Raw genomic sequence first — 19,041 nt, forward strand, 5'->3', positions numbered from 1 at the left:
ATTAAACAATATGGTATGCATGTGGTATGGTATGGTGGGCTTAACATTTGTGTGATAGAAGTAGGCAGCAAGGATTCTTGATGAAAAGGCATGACTGATAAAAGTCAGGTGAATGTTAATTGTCAAATGGAACAGCTGAAGATGAGTTTTGGAGGCAATTGCATCATTGTTTAGAGCACCACAGTAGTAGTCTGTGTGTATGTGTGTGCTTGTGCATGCATGGAATATAAATTATTAGCCCAGTTATTAAGGGAAGGTGTTGAATCAGATGAACATGAGTCTAGGTGAGAAGAAATTAAGAAGTGGCTGCCTAAAAATTCTAGCATGTCTGTAGTCTTCTTCTTTATCACAGATAACTCTGCTTGTCATGTTCTTGCCAGCTTTTTCCTATCAGTGTGTTTACAGTGTTGTGGCCTTAGGTGGAAACTGCTATTACGACATAACACAATCTGTGGTAGCACCAGCTCGTTTACCGTATTTTTTGCTCCATAAGACGCACCTGACCATAAGACACACCTAGTTTTTAGAGGAGGAAAACAGGAAAAAAAATATTCTGAACCAACTAGTGTAATAAAATATTTAATAAACTATAACAGAATAACATTTGAACCATGTAAAGTGAACAGCAGTCAACAGTGGCATTAAGAACCATTATCACTGTCATTAACAAATGGAGAGACTTAAAGGTTTGAGTACTCTGGAAACCCCAAGAACTCATCATCGCTAGAGTCAGAACTTATGAAGCTCACAAAAGCAGGTGCACACAAATAGGGGATCACATTATCTTTCTGCTACAATGATGTTCTGCCAAATTCCAATCCACTGGGCCTCCTGCCCGCTTAAGGCTGATCAGTCCCCCTTGTGCAACTCACCAGTGCAGCAAGCAAAAGTGAGTCCAGTTCTAGTCCACAGATGCCAAGTAAATCAGTCCCATCAATTAGAGTTGCCAAATCAGAGTCCAGAGCCAATAAGCCAAATTACAGTCCAAGGTCAGGTTCCAGGTAGGTTAGTCAAATCCGTCAGGGTATCCAAGTCCAGTCACAATCCACAGTCAGATTCCAAATTCAATAAACCCAGTCAGTCTCCCCTCCAACCTGCACTCCTTCAAAACCCACAAACCCTTTCTGCCTCAGGTACTCCTTATATCCCTGAGGGCCCTATTGCCTTCCAGTGGCTGCAGCTGTGCAGCACACTCTGCTGAATGCCCAGGCCTTACCCTTAAAGGGGCCACTGCTGACACCACATCTACCTCCTCGCCAGTTCTTCCGTGATTCCAATACAAATGAACAAGTGGAAAGTCCAACCACAACTTGAATTCTCAAGACACAACAAACCTCTGGATTTATGGTGATTTACCTGGGGCTTGTGCAATAAGCAAACACTGGCATTCTGACCAAGGAGACAGTTTTTTCTTTGTGATGGGGGGGGCTTACATTCAGATGCTGGATGAGGTGAGTGAAAGCGCCCCTCCCCTGCTGTGTGAGTGTGGGGGCGGGGCAGAGCATCTGTGTGTGTAAGAGAAGGGGGCAGCTTGTGTGTGTGAGAGAGGGGGGTAAGTGTTTGTGTTGCAGATACGTTGTGATGCTCCAGGCTTGGGGGGGGGGAGAGAGAGGCTGTGATGCTCCAGGCTTGGGGGGGGGAGAGAGAGAGGCTGTGATGCTCCAGGTTTGGGGGGGGGAGAGAGAGAGAGGCTGTGATGCTCCAGGTTTGGGGGGAGAGAGGATGTGATGCTCCAGGCTTGGGGTGGGGGGAAATAGAGGCTGTGATGCTCCAGGCTTGGGGGGGGGAGAGAGAGGCTTTCCTGGGAGTAAGCCCCCTGACTCTAATGGGACTTACTTCAGAGTAGGCATGCACAGGATTGGGCAGCGAGACTGCCACCCCACCCACGCTTTCCTGGGAGTGAGCCCCAGTGACTGAGACTTACTTCTGAGTAGAAACGTGGGCTTGGGCTCCCTCCAGCCAGCTCAGCCTCTGCAGGAGCCCCCCAGCCTCTGACTGCCCGGGGAAGCTGAGCAGAGCGAGGGGGTGGGGCCAGGGCGGGGGCGGAGTGTTTTTTTTTTTGCAGTATTTGCTCCATAAGACGCACACACTTTTCCTCCCACTTTTTGGGGCGGAAAAAGTGCGTCTTATGGAGCGAAAAATACGGTAATTATCCAGTTAGATTTAAGAGAAAATTGGCATAATGATATGGAAGCAACGGGTATTTAAACTTAGTGGCCTTGCTAGGTATTTTGCCTTGAGTAAGCCAGATATTTTGCTTCGAGTAAAAGTAAAGCTTTTAATCAGGTTTTGACAGGACTAAAACCCAGTCTTATTTAAAAAAATCAGTTATCTCAGTAGCAATACAGCACTACTACCTAACTTTTTCTACTGGTGCACATATACTGTAGTGGGGGGACGGGACTCTCAACTGAAGGTAAGGAAGTGGAATCTCCCTGGAGTGAATTTTTCCCTCCTGCTTAATTGTAGTTAAGAAGCATGTGATATGGATGTTAGCCATGTTAAAAACTACATGGCTAACATCCCCACTTTCAAATTCTTAACCCATTTTTACCCAGCCCACAGGTGTGCATATTTGGTCCCTGTTGCGTATATGCAACGTTGGGAAGAAATGGCTTAAGCATGGTTTAAAGTGATTATGTGTCCCATGTCCATTTTCACTGTGGCAGAAGGCGTTCTCTCGCATTTGTCGTGTCTTGGTCCCAATAGTGTGCCTGTCTAGTTCATATTTCACTTGCACCTGAATGTGTATCAGATGTTAGTGGTTTATTAATCTGTGTAATACTTGCACAGCTAGTAAATGCAAAAGCCACCATTCTCCTTGGCTCTAGATTTTGAGTATATCATGCAAACAAACTTACTTCTACAATTTCATTTTACACTAGCCTGCCCTAGGAATGAATCCGTTAGCTGCATCTCTGGGTGGACTAAGTCTTCAGCCAGAAGGATTAAGATCTATCAACCTTCTTCAAGACAGAAATATTCTTCCTGCAGTCCCCTTGCAGCCGCCTGCTCCAAATTTGCATGAAGATATCCAGAAGCTCAACTGTAGTTCAGAGTAAGGTTAACAAGTTTTATGTTAATTTTTCCTTTCACATTGTCATCTCTATGTTCAGATACTTTTGTATTGATTCATGTGCGTATCAGTAAAATATTCATATTGTTAGAAATGTCTTCATATGCCCTGTGCCTGTATATTCTTGTGTTGATCTTTGTTTTCTGGTGAGTTAAAAAGCAATTAATTTGGATTACGCAAATGTTGGTTCGTTTAACAATCTACATAAGTTTTGTTTTGTTTTATGTAAACCATGCTAATGCTGCTACTACTGTGATAATTGTTGGTATAAATTTATCTGAGGGAGTAGAATCCATATTTTGTGTTGAGTTCAATTTTATTCTTTCATCATCTAAACCAGTGATATTCACATTTTGGCTAAGCTAGCTTCCATAAATCATGGGAGGACAAAGTAACCCTTTCAGTGCTTAACGAAGAAAGGGAATTTATAAATAGCTACAATTGTGAAATGGTCAACTGTAGCCTGGACCCAGGCAGACCAAAATACAAACCTTAGCATATACAAATTGCATATTTTTAAAGCAGCAGGAAACAATTTATAGACCCTATGAAAGACAAATCCCCACCCCCTGGGGCGCTTTCCTTGCACGAGTTCTCCATAGAGGAGATCCTTTGGGATCCGGCCATCATCCATTCTCACGACATGACCAAGCCAACGCAGGCGTCTCTGTTTCAGCAGTGAATACATGCTAGGGATTCCAGCTCGTTCCAGGACTGTGTTGTTTGGAACTTTGTCCTGCCAGGTGATGCCGAGGATGCGTCGGAGGCAGCGCATGTGGAAAGCGCTCAATTTCCTCTCCTGTTGTGAGCGAAGAGTCCATGACTCGCTGCAGTACAGAAGTGTACTCAGGACGCAAGCTCTGTAGACCTGGATCTTGGTATGTTCCGTCAGCTTCTTGTTGGAGAACAGCGTCTCCTCTATGGAGAACTCGTGCAAGGAAAGCGCCCTACAGGTAGACCACAGCTGCGATACAAGGACATCTGCAAGAGGGATCTGAAGGCCTTAGGGATGGACCTCAACAAGTGGGAAACCCTGGCCTCTGAGCGGCCCGCTTGGAGGCAGGCTGTGCAGCATGGCCTTTCCCAGTTTGAAGAGACACTTTGCCAACAGTCTGAGGCTAAGAGGCAAAGAAGGAAGGCCCATAGCCAGGGAGACAGACCAGGGACTGACTGCACTTGCTCCCGGTGTGGAAGGGATTGTCACTCCCGGATTGGCCTTTTCAGCCACACTAGACGCTGTGCCAGAACTACCTTTCAGAGCGCGATACCATAGTCTTTCGAGACTGAAGGTTGCCAATACAATATACCCCCTGGGGCATCAGTTACCCTAGAACTCATGTGCTTCCTTATCTGGCTTAGGCCCAAATCCTAACCCACTTTCCAGCACTGGCATAGCTGGGTCAAGGGGACGTGTGCTACATCCTGCAGTTGGGTGGCACATGGAAGCCTCCTCAAAGTAAGGGAATGTTTGCTCCCTTACCTTGGAGTTTCATTACCCTTATGTTGGTGCTGGAAAGTGGGTTAGGATTGCACCCTTAGTTGAGGACTGCCACATTTGCCACTTGGAAGTTTTTCTAAACTAACAACTTCCACAGGAAGAATGCATTGCAGCTATGTAACATCTGGGGGGAGTGTCTTCTATTGTAGTTTTTATATCACCTTCAGCTATCAGGAAGTCTGATGATGGGTTGGACACTGACTGTTGCATTCCAGATGGTAAGCTATTCTGGAACTGCTTCATATCATCTTGCATGCTTACCATGCAGAAGTTAGATAGCATAGCCTTTATGTAGCAAGGGTAATTTGTAATTGATAATTATGCAGACTAGTCTGGAAGGGAAAGAATATTAATGCCTCCCTTGAGGTGTTCAGATCAGTTAAGGGTGTAGACTAGACCTACATAAGGCCTAGGATTGCTTTTCAGGCAGACTTTATAGGAAATGCAGATCATAACCTTGTGTAGCAACCTAATTCTGAAGTTAACATTAAGTGTGTGACTTGGGATACTGTAAGTTATTTTTAGGTTTTGTAATTATTAATGGTTGTCATGCAGCTTTTCAAAGTATTAAACAAAATCAGAGTTGTTTCCCTGATTGTAATGCCATAGGTGTGGCCTCCAGTTTTATAAACTGGAGATAGAAGTTGCTGGAAAAAATACGAAAGACAGGAAGGAACAGTGCACACAATTCATAATGACTTTAATTTTGTCCCTTGTGTAGGTTGTTCCGATGTACCTTGACTAACATTCCTCAAACTCAGGCCTTACTGAACAAAGCCAAACTTCCTTTGGGGCTCCTGCTTCATCCTTTCAAAGACTTATCGGTATGATTCATTACTTCTGAATACTGGAGTGTTGGCTTTCAAAAATAAGGCAGCACCCTCAAAATATGAAGTGTTTCAGTTAGTCTTATTCTAAAAGAATTAACATTTCACATAAAATGACATTTTAGTGTGCCACCTGCGACAGTTGGCTTAATGGAAACCTTCTGGCTTCTAGACAGCTTAGCTACATCTTTGTGGTGATAACTTTGTCTGCTTCTCAAGCTGTAATGAAGCCAGATGTGCTCTTAAGTGTGTATGGCAGTGGTTCCCAGACAGTGGGTTGGGACCTAATTTTTGGTGGGTTGCCAAAGGGCGATGGAAAAATCAGATAACAAATTGCCTCAAGCCCTGAGGCTATTCAGAAATCAGATACATAGCTGTTATCTTGCAAAGAACTCCGCTCCGGCAGTTTGCAAGTATGTGTAACTATAAGGAGATAAATGGTTAAAGTTTTTTGTCTGGTTTTTATTATTTATACCTAAATAAGTAAAATATTTCTTTCTAGATCTCCTTTTGTTAAAGACTGGTAAACCTAGGTGGGTCCTGATAGAGTGTCATTTTAAAAAATGGGTCCTGGTGCTAAAAATTTTGGGAACCACTGGTGTATGGTGTTAAATTTATTTTGATAGGCATTTCACCTGCTCATCTTTAAGTCAAAGTACATTGGCTTTCAAAATCTGCCATTTGCCAATTTTAAACTGCTATGATAATTGTTGTTTGCAAATAAGCAGAGGGTTTCTAGGCTGGGGATTAACTACTTGATTCTGTTGGGAAATAACTGCAGCATGCATTATAAATGTAGATACTGTTACCTGCTTTCATATAATGGATTCCTTTCTTACATAAATGTCCTTCAAATGTGATGCAATATAGGCTATCTGGGCTCCTTTTACCTATTGGATAAACATATCTTGCCAAAAGACTTAGCCCTCCACATTTAATTAGCATATATGAATTTAATTCTTTAGAGATGTTTGAATGCACAATATTCTCTTTCTGCTTCTCATTAGAAGAGCTGTGATTGCATTAGTTGTCACTGATAAGGGATTTTTCTCTGTGGTATTTGTCTGTGCTAATTAATATGCATTGCCTGGGTGGTAACCAGGTTTGCAAAGCCATTCCTTTCCCTAGAATATGATTTGTCTTAAATCACACCACTGTATTTTATTTTTCAGGTGAGCTTACCTCAGAATGTTGAAACACCAAATCACTAAGTAGACTTTACAGTAGCTAGTGTACATGAACACGTTTTAAATGTTTTATAAGGCATAGGGATGCCCCTCTGAGGCTTTCTCTTTGCTTTATAAGTCATTTAAAATGTTGCTTCTGCTTTTCATGGAGAAACCAGAAGTAGTGTTTTTTTTCTCTATTTTCAGTCATTCTGAGGCTACAGGGGGACACGTGCAGCCTTCTGGGCTCAGAAGACCCTCTGGAACAGGGGTGTCAAACTCATTTCATACCGAGGGCCGAATAACATTCATGATGCCTGCTAAGAGCCAAAAGTGATGTTATTAGGCAGGAAGTGATGTCATTAAACAGGTCATAACCAAAAATAAGCACTTTTTCTCACTTAGGAACTCATTAGCTGCAAATGACAGAAGAGAAAATACGCAAATCCATTTCAAGATATGGGAGAGCCCAATTTTCGCGTGGGCTGCCCTTTCAGCCGTAACACTGCTCAATAATTGAGAGCCTGAGGGCTGGATAAATAGTTTCCGCGGGCCACATCCAGCTGCTCTGGAGGGTCAGCTCTGCTCCCTTTGCCTAAGGAGGGGGAGCATGCAGGGCCCTGTGGACCCAATCCAGGGCTATGGCCTCCTCCATATTAGCTCTGATATATGGAAATGAGAGCTGATACATACTAACACTTTATTGCTTCCCTCCTGTGTCATAACACTTCATTGGCTCTAGGAAGTATCAGTCTCATTGGTCAGTTTTGAGTTAACAAAATCCATTTTTATTGTATAAGGCAGCTTTCCTTTTCTGGTGATTTGTCCATAATGTTTGATAGGCTACAGATACTTCATTATGGTTTGTTTCATTGCATTTTGTATTAAATTGTGCATCAAATGATATAACATGATATTATTTAAAAATACCAAGATTTAACGATTTTGGTCAGTAGTGGTATTGTGCCCCTGAGTGCATCACCCAGTTTGGTCCACATGCCCCTAGGGACAGTTACCCAATTACAGGAAACAGTTGCTTTTAGATAACTACGTCACATTTGTTCTACTCTGTGGGTAGGCATCCAGATTTCCCAAGATGCATTCTCAACATGACTTCCTCTTTTTCAGCAATTGCCTGTGGTAACCTCCAGCACAATTGTGAGATGTCGTAGCTGTAGGACATATATAAATCCTTTTGTCAGTTTTCTTGACCAGAGGAGATGGAAATGCAACTTATGTTACAGAGTGAATGATGGTGAGCGTTTATAAAAAGAGCATGAACATACTAGAACTACAACTGGATTGGTATTAAATATCTACTATCTATTAATGACTACTTGATTCCCATGGGAAATAATTGTGGCTTCAGTTACCAGCTGTTTCAAGGTTTTAGTTTTAGAAAATACAGTGAAATTCTATGGAGACAAATGTTGCTTGACAACTTGGGGTTTCCTTTGGGAATACTAGACTCAGAATAATGTTACCTGAAATACTGTATTCCCTGGAGTATTTGTACCTTATAGTAAAGTACAATGGTTTTTTTCCTCTTGCAGTTCCTGAAGAGTTCATGTATAATCCTGTGACAAGGGTTTATGGCGAACCTCATAAAAGACCTGAAGTTCAAAATGCCACAATTGAGTTTATGGCTCCTTCTGAATATATGGTAATATTCCCTCCTCCAACTGCAATCCTGTACACACTAATATGGGAGTAATAGTTCAATCCCATCTGTGGCTGGCCTGCAGCATGCCTGCACGCCAGCATGGGTTCTGCTGTATGTTATGGGATGGCTGGGGATCATGATGCACCAGAGAGCTGTAAAATCATTTTATTGTGTACTCTGCTGTGCTGTGGTTCTCAACAGGTCTACCTGGATCTGGCTGGCACAAGTCTGAGTGAGCCAAAGGATCTTGTCAGTGCCAGGGAGGGAGCATAGGATATCAGCAGCACTGCTGCCGCCTATGTCTATACCCTGCCAGCCCTGACATTCCCCAGGCTGGCCCTGTTCCATGTCCTTATCCACCCCCACAACCCACTCCTTACTGGCCCCAGTGGTGGCTGGGTGCTCCAGTGATACCTGCCAGAGCCAGTTACTCTAGCAGCCGTGTTCCATGTACCATTGCTACAACTACTGCGCCAGCAGCCCTCACCTTCTGTCAGCAGAACATGAGTTCTGTCAGTAGAAGGCCCAGATATATGTAGTATTGGAAAATAAGTCTCATTGAGTTGTTTAGAACTTATTTCCGAGTAGATAAGCTTGGGATTGTATTGTAAAACTTTGTTGCTTTCATATGCCAATAAGCAATTGATTCCATTCAAATAGAAAACAGTTTCATCACTTTGCCTTCCCTTGTATGTCTTGTTAGGCCATGTCCTCAGGCTTACAATCTAGTCTTTTCTACATTTTATATAAAATACCTTGTTTATATAAATACTCTAAATAGTACCTTAGTAGAGACTGATGACTCTGGGTTTTAGTTCTGGGTAACAGTGCAGAAAGCCCCTTCAAGTGCATATACAGGTGGGGCCTCATTATCCTCAGGGGATTAGTTGTCAAAAATTGCAGATAATCAGATCTGCGATTCTTAGCCCATAAATCCTCTGATGGGGACTGTGCTCAGGTTCCCTCTGGCGGGCTTTCTGAAGCCCACAGAAGTGGCACGCATCCACCTACTACCTCTTCGGTTTTCAGAACGACCTTTTCAGAATGGGCTTTCCTGGACCTCAGAATGCCTTATATGACATAAAAATGTAACTTCTGGTTTCCCTCGGGACACCAGAAATAGCATTTTTAAGCCAAAAAGGCCATTCTGAATTCTGCAGAGGTAGCAGGCAGACATCTGCTTCCTCTGCAGGCTTAAGGAAGCTCTCTGGAGGGGACCAGAGTGCAGCTCAGGTTGCCTCTAGAGGGGTCAGGTAGGACCAAGACTGACGTAACTCAACTCGGGGACCGGAGTTGAGCCAAATACTCAATCCGTGATACAGAGCCCCATCTGTACCGTGAAGGGGTTGCACACCCTTGATGGGTCTTCTGCCTTTTTTCTCCCAAAGGAGTTTTCCAAGTTCCTATTTTTCAAGCTACTGCTGTGTGTCTAATCTGACCTTCCTGCTATCTTGAATTTGTTGCATTCTAGAATTGTGTTCAACAGTCTTGGGTTATTAAAGCAAAAATATTCCTTCCTGTCATCTTCATGCTCAAGGATATGGAAGAATGTGTGATTTCTGATCTCTCTAACTTAGCTTTGTTCAGTCATACACTTCTTCCAGGAGTGGGAACCCTACTCTTTGCCATTTGAGTTGGCAATTTTAAAAGCTTTATTTTAGTTCTTAAAATGTAAAAAATGCAAGTCATTAGATGAAAACTAGATTGTTTATAGCAAAGGTTCATTATAATATGCAACACTAGGAACACTGACTAGTCTTGGAAATTGAAACATCCACTGTTCTTAGACTTGGAAATTGAAATATCCAACGTTCTTTTTTCAGCTACGTCCACCTCAGCCCCCAGTTTACCTCTTTGCATTTGATGTGTCCCATAATGCAGTAGAAACAGGATACTTGAACACCGTATGCAGGACATTGTTGGACAATCTAGACTTGTAAGTCCTGTGGAACTTTTCAAGCTGTGCCTCTTGTAATGTTAGCGTGTTTAGATTTAGGCAGTGTATTAGTTCTTCTACTGAACTTATAAAATTTGGTAAGACTCAGTATTCATGCACATTCACGCTGCCATCTTTTACACCTTAACTGTAAAAAACCTTGAGAGCAGTGCTGACCCATCCATGAGATGGTCACCTCAGGCAGCAAAGTTGTAGAGTGCTACATCTCCCCCTTTGTCACTTATTACACAAAGGACTGGGACTGTACTGCTTCTAAAATATCCTTTTTAGTGGCTCAAAGTGTGTTCCTAGTTGAGGGCCTCCGGGAAATCTCTTCCCCAAGGAATCCTCCCTCAGTTGAGCTGCTGCTTCCTGGGCTGTTTGCTCTATTGCTTCAGCTAAGGAGGTGTTCCGAACTGTGAATGCTTAATTAGCGCTTGATCGAGTTGCCTAAACTCTGTTCTTGAGGTTTGGTGTACTCAAGAGACACTAATAGGGATATTGGCTTGGATCTAAAAGAGCGGTGTATACACAAAACAAACTTCCACTTGTGCAGTTTGGGCTCCCTGCATTTTAGTGATTGCCCTTACTCACTGTTGTCCTCCACACAGCATAGTATGATGTTCTGTGAAGGACCGTGGATCTTCAGGAATGATGTGTAGCTTTCCCTTTTTTTGAGGAGGGATGTGTGTGTGCAATGGGCTGCATTAACTAGGGAGAATTCGTGAAAATTGAAGGTGCTGGCTTGTGTGAGCAGAAATCCTTTCTACTCATGCACCTGCACATTTGGCTCCAAATATTTGTACTGCTCTATAGTATGAAAATCAAATGTAGTGTGGAAATGTTTGCAGGAACTATTTTGTATTCTGGGTGTGTCTTGGATATGTCTAACCTAGTTCTTATCCATTTCAGATTATTTTTCTTATAAAATGGAATATAGTGTGGTTGTCTTTTGTTACAATAAATTGCAACATGAGTTTTACTATGCTGCCTCAAAGACTCAGATGATGAACATATCTGAATGTCACTTTGATGGCTATGTGCAGAAAAATTGTAGCACTTCTACATCCCATAGAGGGAAAATATCAGTTTGACATGAATATGCACTTAGAGCCTTATTTAAAGATACTGTTAAATGTCTGTATTTAATTTTCAGACTCCCAGGAAACACTAGAACGAAAGTTGGCTTTATAACATTTGATAGCACAATCCACTTCTATAGCCTTCAGGAAGGTCTGTCTCAGCCTCAGATGTTAATAGTTTCAGATATTGAAGGTAAGTAGAAATCTGTAATAATAAATTAATGTTCCAGTCTAGGGCTCTGTGTGCTAGGAGGCATAAGGCTTATTTTACCAATTTTTCAGTGATCTAATTTCATTGCTTCAAAGGAAGAAGAAATATGTCTATTAAATATAATTATCTTGAGAAGCTATGCCCCACAAGATTCTATGCAGATACAATTTATGTGTAGAAAACCAGTGTCTCAACAGTTTCCTGGAGTGTATTTTACAATAGGTGCAGCTGAAGATGGTCTGCTCCAGATCACATCTTGGACTGGGAATTTTTTCTTGAATGAATTTAACAAACTAATGTATATTGGGCAATTGCCTGTAACACAAGGAATTTCTAACTTTGTATGCACAAACCTTCCATAGTTTATGGCCAAAATCCAAGAGGCCCACATATGGAGGCTTTTCGGGTCTGCCACCTTAATATATATGTACTTTTCTGCCTTTTGTCCCTGGTGTTCAGGGAATTGTTCGGAGCAGCAACTTCCTCTCCTCCCATTCACATACCTCTTTACGAATACAGGAGCTCCCTAGCTTATGAACATTTGACTTAAATGACAGTGAACACCACTTTCAGCCTTGACTTCCAGTTTCCAGATGCTGCTGCTGAATATGGAAGCTGTTCAGCAGTATTCCTGGGGGCTCTGCAGTGAAATTGTTTAGAATGAAACTGACAGCTACAGTGACAAAGATAGGGCATTGCTGTACAGGTGTGTATTGCTTAATAATGGGGATACATTCTCCATCATTCAGTGATTTCATCATTATATGAAATCCTTACCTTTGTGTTGGTGTTGTCATCAGGAGGCCCCAGAGGCCTGTTTCAGGTTGCACCAAGTCTCCTTGGGCATCAGAATGGCCCACAGAAGTGTATGAGAATTTTTCCAGTCTTCAGGTGCAAATCAGAAATAGCTTTTGAAAACTTGAAGCATCTCCTAGAAGCCACTCTGAGGCTGGTGGAGGCCCGGCTCAGTTCATACGAGCCCTCTGGGGCCTCCTGATGATAACACCGAAACCACCAATGCAAAAGTAAGGAAAGGTCAGCTATTGTACAGTAAACCAATGGCAGACTGTCGTATATTGCGGTCTGTCATTGGGCAGAATGTCACTAAGCAATACTCTCCTATACTTACGAACTAACTCCTGGAACCTAATGTGTTCTAAAATAGAGGAACTTCTTTATATATAGAATACTGGCATATTATATATTCTGTTGTACTGTACTGTACAGTACTGTAAATACTGTAGTTCAGAAAATTATTTTTCTGTGACAGTCAAGCTGACTCAGCTAGCTTTCATAGTGTGTGCATTACCTTTCTTGCAGATGTGTTTATACCAATGCCAGAGAACCTACTAGTGAACTTAAATGAAAGCAAAGAGGTAAGAATATTATGTCGCTTTATGGTATTTTAACATATGCTACTCCTTGTCAACAATCGGGTGCTTTGAATGTTGTGTCTCACTGTGCTTGGACAAGACAGCTGACACACCGCCCAGATAGCACCTCAGAAAGGACTTGTGCAAGGCCAATGGTTGAGTGGCCTCGCTGCCACAGCACTGGTTTGGTTGTGTCCTTGGCAGCAGACTGGAAGCGACACATCGGAAGTGATGTGTTGGCAATTCCAGAAAGGGCGAGCCACTAAACTGTTTTGCGGGGTCAATGCATGAAAAAGATTGAAGACCACTGCTTTAAAATATGCATACTTTATAATATGGTTCCACTAAAAAGAGGGCCTGACATCCACAAGCAGGTGTTTCTATTTGAAATACTACTCTGAAAACTTTACACAATATTTTGGCCAATAACCTTGATTAAAATGCTGAATACGTACCCAAAACTTGCTGTTGCAAGTGCCTGCCTAAGTATCAGGTACTGAAATGTCTTTTCGGGTCCAGTCCTATCTAACTTTTCTGCACTGATGCAGCCTTGCCAATAGGCAAGTGCTGAATTCTGCAGTGAAGAGACGGTCACAGAGACCTCATCAAGATAAGGGAACATTTGTTCCCTGAACTTGGGGCTGCATTGTGGTGGCATTGGCACTGGAAAGTTGGACAGTATTGGGCTCTAAACCTGTGTTAAAATTTATAATTGGGAACAATAGGAGTATTGGGAAAGGTAATTGGAGATTTGTGGAAAAGGCAAAAATGGCAATTTCAGTTGCAAGGTCTGTGATGACTATATCTTGGAAAAGCTCTATAAAAATCTGTCTTCAGAGACAAACTTCTGTAAAATGACAAGCTTCCCTATTTTATTAAAGCAATCTTTCATGCACACTTTTGATAGGTCTAGTAACGCTGTTGTGGAATTCTTCTAGCCAGGATGAGAGAGTCTTCTGCATGTTTAGATACTTTGAAAAACCCTTTCTTTTTCTTCAGCTCATTCAGGATTTACTGAAAACCTTGCCTGAGATGTTTACTAAATCCCTGGAAACGCAGAGTGCTCTGGGACCTGCACTACAGGCTGCCTTTAAGCTGATGTCTCCTACTGGTGGTCGGATTTCTGTCTTCCAGACACAGCTTCCATCTCTAGGAGCTGGTGCACTTAAACCTCGTGAAGAGCCTAACCAAAAAGCATCTGCAAAGGTTAGAAAAACAGATTCCCTGCTGAATACCTCCTGATGTAAAGAAGCTTTAACTTAATGTGCTTTACAATTTATAATTTTTTCTTTTTAAAAACCATTTTGAACATGTTGAGAGAAGCCTAGTCAAATCTATTTTACAAACAGTGTGACTACTTAGAGCAGCCATTTTCAACCACTGTGCCGTGGCACACTGGTGTGCCGTGAGTGGTCCACTGGTGTGCCACAGGAATTTGGGGGAAGGTCATTTATTAATAGGGCCAATGGGAGATGTGAGTCCCCACTGGCAGCATGGTGTGCCTTGTCAATTGTCAAAAACCTGGTGGTGTGCCTTGACCATTTTAGTGTGCTGTGAGATGAAAAAGGTTGAAAACCACTGACTTAGAGTAAGTAAAGCTATGCTAACCAGTATTCCTGAAATGCTGGCTTTGGGGGCATGTCTTGATTTTTCTCATTTTCTTTTTTCAATAGGATATACATCTTACACCATCTACTGACTTCTACAAAAAGTTGGCTTTGGATTGCTCAGGACAGCAAGTTGCAGTTGACTTGTTCCTTTTAAGTGGGCAGTATGCTGACTTGGCTTCATTAGGTATGATGTTGTTGCATTTTTGTGTGTTTTGTTACCTCTCAAAAAAGATAGATAAGTGTTCTCATAGCGATGAGCTTTTTCTCACTTGGAACTTAGCAGTATCTCCCTGTCACAGTGTAATGGGGATTAAAATTTTACAATATTGCAACTTTATTTTTTTTTTTAAGCAGCTTAATCCCTTAGTTTAGCCCATTATTTCTGTTACTGCTATTGGGTAATCTCTCTGTAGGTTGTTGATACTATCAAATCTGCATGCTGTGTTTACCCTGTGACTGTCCTCTCTGTTTATATTTGGGTTTTATTTAACTTAAACAAATATATGTATCTTCTCATGGCACAAGTTGCCTAATATGAAATATTAATATACTGAGTTGATATAGTTATGAACTTCTTACTTAGTATGACCATTGCACCTACTTAGTATTGCCAATTCAGTACACTGGTCATTTTATTATGCCTCTCTTTAGGATAAGGTTTGATCCATTTAAAAGATAGTCCATTGCTTGACTGAAAAAATACATTTAAGAAGACTCACTTGCAGAATTTTATCTGTGTTTGATGCATGATACTTTTTGTTCCTGTTGGAAACTGTTAACAATTCATATTTATGCACTAAACCAATAGTTCCAAAACTTTTGAGCACCAAGACACATTTTTTTAAATGACACTCTATCAGGACCCACCTCATTTTTTGAGACTTAAAGAGTTTCACTTTACCTGCTGCTCAAGTCTGTTTTTATCCTTTTTGGACTGCCTTCTGGAGTGTTTGAGTCCAGAAGTTTGAGTGTTCACTCATTGGATCCGGACCATTCTGGCAGCCTTGCATTCATCTGGGCTTCAGTAAGGGCCGTGTCATGGTTACCTGCTCATTAGTAAGTGTGCATGTGTGGCTCAGTTTTACTTACCACAGGGCTCAATACATGTTCCTTTTCAGCTTGGGGGGGCTTCCTTCTTGAGAATTTTCTAGGGCCTACGTTCATCAAATTGAGACCATTCTGGTGGTGATGCAATACCCTTAGCCTGCCTTTTGAAGTGAACCGAGGCGTGTTTGCCAACTTGGAAATAAATGTGCACATGCTGCTTCATTTTGGTTATCGTACTGCTCAATACAATTTTCTTGGCTATTAGCTTGTCAGTTCTACAACCCACCAAAAATCGGGTTATGATCCTCTGGTGGGTCCCGACCCATGGTTTGATAACCACTGCAGTAAACTAATCTAATGCCAGAGAGTAAAATAAACTTATGACTCTTGTATCACACACTTCTTCCTAGGAGTTCATGATGACATTCACGATATGAAGTTGATCTTTCTGGTCCTGGTACAACACTCTAACACAGTGATTTTCAACTACTGTGCCATGGCACACTGGTGTGCTGTGAGCAGTCAGCAGGTTTGCCATGGGAGTTTGGGGGAAGGTCATTTATTAATAGGGCCATTAGGGGATATGAGTTCCGCAGCACAGCATGTTGTGCCTTGTCAATTATAAAATACTGATGGTGTGCCTTGATAATTTTAGCACCTTATCAGTGTGCCATGAGATGGAAAAGGTTGAAAATCACTGCTCTAACCCTATACAACACTGACCTGTTAGTTTTTCATTGTGTTTTTTCTTTTCTAGGGTGTATATCAAGATATTCAGCTGGTAGCGTCTACTATTACCAGTCTTACCACCATCAACACAATCCTCTCCTGGTGGAGAAATTACAGAAAGAGCTGAAACGATACTTGACTAGAAAGATTGGTTTTGAAGCTGTCATGCGGATAAGATGTACCAAAGGTCTGAAAGAATTTAATTTGCTTTAAACAAGAAAGTAGTGCTTTGTTAAGTGCTAAGGATGCAATCCTAACCCACTTTCCAACACTGACATAAGGGCAATGAAGCTCTGTGGTAAGGGAACAAACATTACTTTGAGGAGACCTCCATGAGTGTCACTCAACTGCAAGATGCAGCACACATCCCATTGGCATGTGCCAGTACTGGAAAGTTGGTTAGAATTTGGACCCAAATGAGTTATTTGGCAAATGCAGATGGAAATATTCAGACCCTAGGATAGATTATGAATTTGGAAATGCAGAAGGTGGCTAGATGAATGTATGGGGATGTTGGATAGTTGTTCCTTAAGTAGCACAAGTTCTTATTTACTTAGACACTTTGAGAGGTGTTGGCTGGATCCAAAGAGCCCTTTGATTGTGTACAGTGCACATTTTTCCCTTCTGACTATAGCCATGTGCATTGTGTGTTGATTACAACTCCATAGGCTTTTCAGAAATGCAAGGGAAATAGTGTCCCAGTGTGTACAATGAAAAACGTGCGACCATTTGCATCTCAGCCATTATAGTATGAGTTCTGTGAATAAAGAATAGCACCATAAGTGAGTGTATAGTTGCTGTGCATGAAGCATGTCTGAGGTTGAAAGGTTTGAATAAGTTAATCTACAGCAGCATGTGTTCAAAACATTGTAATTTTCTGCGATAAAAACCAAATTGTGTTGCTGCAAGAATTTATTGCATATCAAAATGCTTGGTCAACATTAAGATGTGAATACAGTCCAAAATTTTGCAATTATATAATCAGTTGTTGTTATTATTGTTATTATTATTATTATTTATATCTCGCCTTTCTCCCCACAGGGACCCAAGGTGGCTTGTTGTGATAAAGTAATCCTGAAACAGTATTTCTCCTCTTTGTAGGTCTTTCCATTCATACCTTCCATGGCAACTTCTTTGTACGGTCTACAGATTTGTTGTCTTTGCCCAATGTGAACCCTGATGCAGGATATGCTGTGCAAATGTCAGTGGAGGAGAGTCTGACAGACATGCAGGTGGTCTGTTTTCAGTCAGCCCTCCTGTATACATCTAGTAAAGGTAAGAATGTTTGGATATAAAGCTGCTAATAGTATACCCTTCAAAATGGTATGCTTGTGTGATCAGTGTTCTGATAGTAAAGCTCTAAATAAATAAAGCTCTAAATAAATAACTCTAAATGTAGAGTAAATAGCTCTACAGTGCTATTGTATATAAATGATCATAATTATCATAATGTATCTGTATACATGAATTTTTACACAGAATGAGAAGGTTTTTGTACCCAAGGCTCACAGTCTAATTGACACAAAAGAAGGCAGATGTTGTGGAAGGAAGTAGAGATTGGGAAAGACTAGAAGAATGTGATGATTTCATACACACTTACTTAGGCTTGGTTTCAGTGTAGTATGGGGACCAGGTGGTTGGGCCAAAGGATTAATGGAAGAGGAGGAATTTTTTTAAAAAATGACGGTCATGGCATCCGTAGTTCATTGGTGATAGTTTAATTAGTGCTGTACTTCATGAACTGAAATCCAGTATCCTCACTGTTAAAGATAACTGCTTTGAAGACAATATTGACATTTAAGTTGTATAAATTAGCTTCTAAAGTGACTCATTCAGACTTGGATAGTAAACAGACAGTTGTATTTAACTTGCAATGTAAATACAGGGGCAGCCTATTTATCCACAAATTTTTTATCTTGGATTTATCTCAATGGGGTGGGGTGGGGTACCAAAAGTCACACACACCTTTGCCCTGCGCTGGCCTCTTGCTCTGTTTCCAGGCAGCCCAAAACACTGCAAAAAGGCTCCGCCTCACCCAGGCAGGGAATAACCCTGGAGCCATGGAAGAGGTTCCCCTTTCGAAGGAACAGTAACATTCCTGGAGCCCCTGAGCCAGCAAAGAGGCTGAAGAGGGGGGCAGAAAACCCTGTGTAACCAGAACACGTGCAGCAAGGTGGAGCGCTCTCTCTCTCTCTCTCTCTCTCACACACACACACACACACACACACACACACACACACACACACACACACACACACACAGCGGCAGGTGTGGTAGTAACAGAGGGGATTGCTTTAAAAAACTCAGGGAGTGTTTGCTGAATTCCCCCCCCCCCCATGAGGCAGGCTCTCCTGCTCCAGCAAGCATTCCCAAGCAAGCCTTGGAGAGACAGGTGAGGGTGAGCAGAGAGCCGGACTAGAATGCTCCGGGGCAGAGGAGCTTCCATGATGGTGGCTAGGGAGGGCTGCAGGAGTGGCAGCAGCGAAGAGGAGGAGAAGCTGCAGCGCTGTTGGGAGGCCGCCTGGGACACAGAGGACAAGGCTTCCCAAGCAAGCTCACCATTTCAACTGCGTAAGAAGCAGGACAGCTGGCAACAGGAGGGCTGAGTACAGAGGGGAGGGGATTGAGAACAGCTGCCTTAGTTTCCTTCCATCTGGAAGTGTCAGGCTGTAGCGAATTTGCGTAACTCTAAGCACAACGTGTTTTTTGTTAATCGAACCGAGTCACGGAACAGAACTAACATGGTTAAATAGGCTCCACCTGTATTTACTCTGAAGAAGAAAATGAGATTGTGGCTTTGGTTTTGTATTTGACAGTTTCCAA

The 19,041-nt window shown here is 42.1% G+C and overlaps 1 protein-coding gene across 2 annotated transcripts in view; it reads left to right on the plus strand.

Annotated features, from left to right (window-relative positions):
- The window catches only part of SEC24A (SEC24 homolog A, COPII coat complex component), a 44,795-nt gene that overhangs the window by 18,190 nt on the left and 7,564 nt on the right, over positions 1 to 19,041 (plus strand). For both annotated transcript variants that reach the window (XM_066615213.1, XM_066615214.1), the window contains exons 6-16: positions 2,886 to 3,058; positions 5,296 to 5,398; positions 7,696 to 7,822; positions 8,121 to 8,230; positions 10,054 to 10,166; positions 11,323 to 11,441; positions 12,780 to 12,835; positions 13,832 to 14,038; positions 14,506 to 14,626; positions 16,247 to 16,405; positions 17,320 to 17,493. In XM_066615213.1, coding sequence (XP_066471310.1) covers positions 2,886 to 3,058; positions 5,296 to 5,398; positions 7,696 to 7,822; positions 8,121 to 8,230; positions 10,054 to 10,166; positions 11,323 to 11,441; positions 12,780 to 12,835; positions 13,832 to 14,038; positions 14,506 to 14,626; positions 16,247 to 16,405; positions 17,320 to 17,493 — 1,462 coding nt within the window. The remainder of the gene's footprint in view (positions 1 to 2,885; positions 3,059 to 5,295; positions 5,399 to 7,695; positions 7,823 to 8,120; positions 8,231 to 10,053; positions 10,167 to 11,322; positions 11,442 to 12,779; positions 12,836 to 13,831; positions 14,039 to 14,505; positions 14,627 to 16,246; positions 16,406 to 17,319; positions 17,494 to 19,041) is intronic.

This window comes from Tiliqua scincoides, chromosome 2 (assembly GCF_035046505.1).
Source record: "Tiliqua scincoides isolate rTilSci1 chromosome 2, rTilSci1.hap2, whole genome shotgun sequence".
In the NCBI taxonomy this organism is placed as follows: domain Eukaryota; kingdom Metazoa; phylum Chordata; class Lepidosauria; order Squamata; family Scincidae; genus Tiliqua; species Tiliqua scincoides.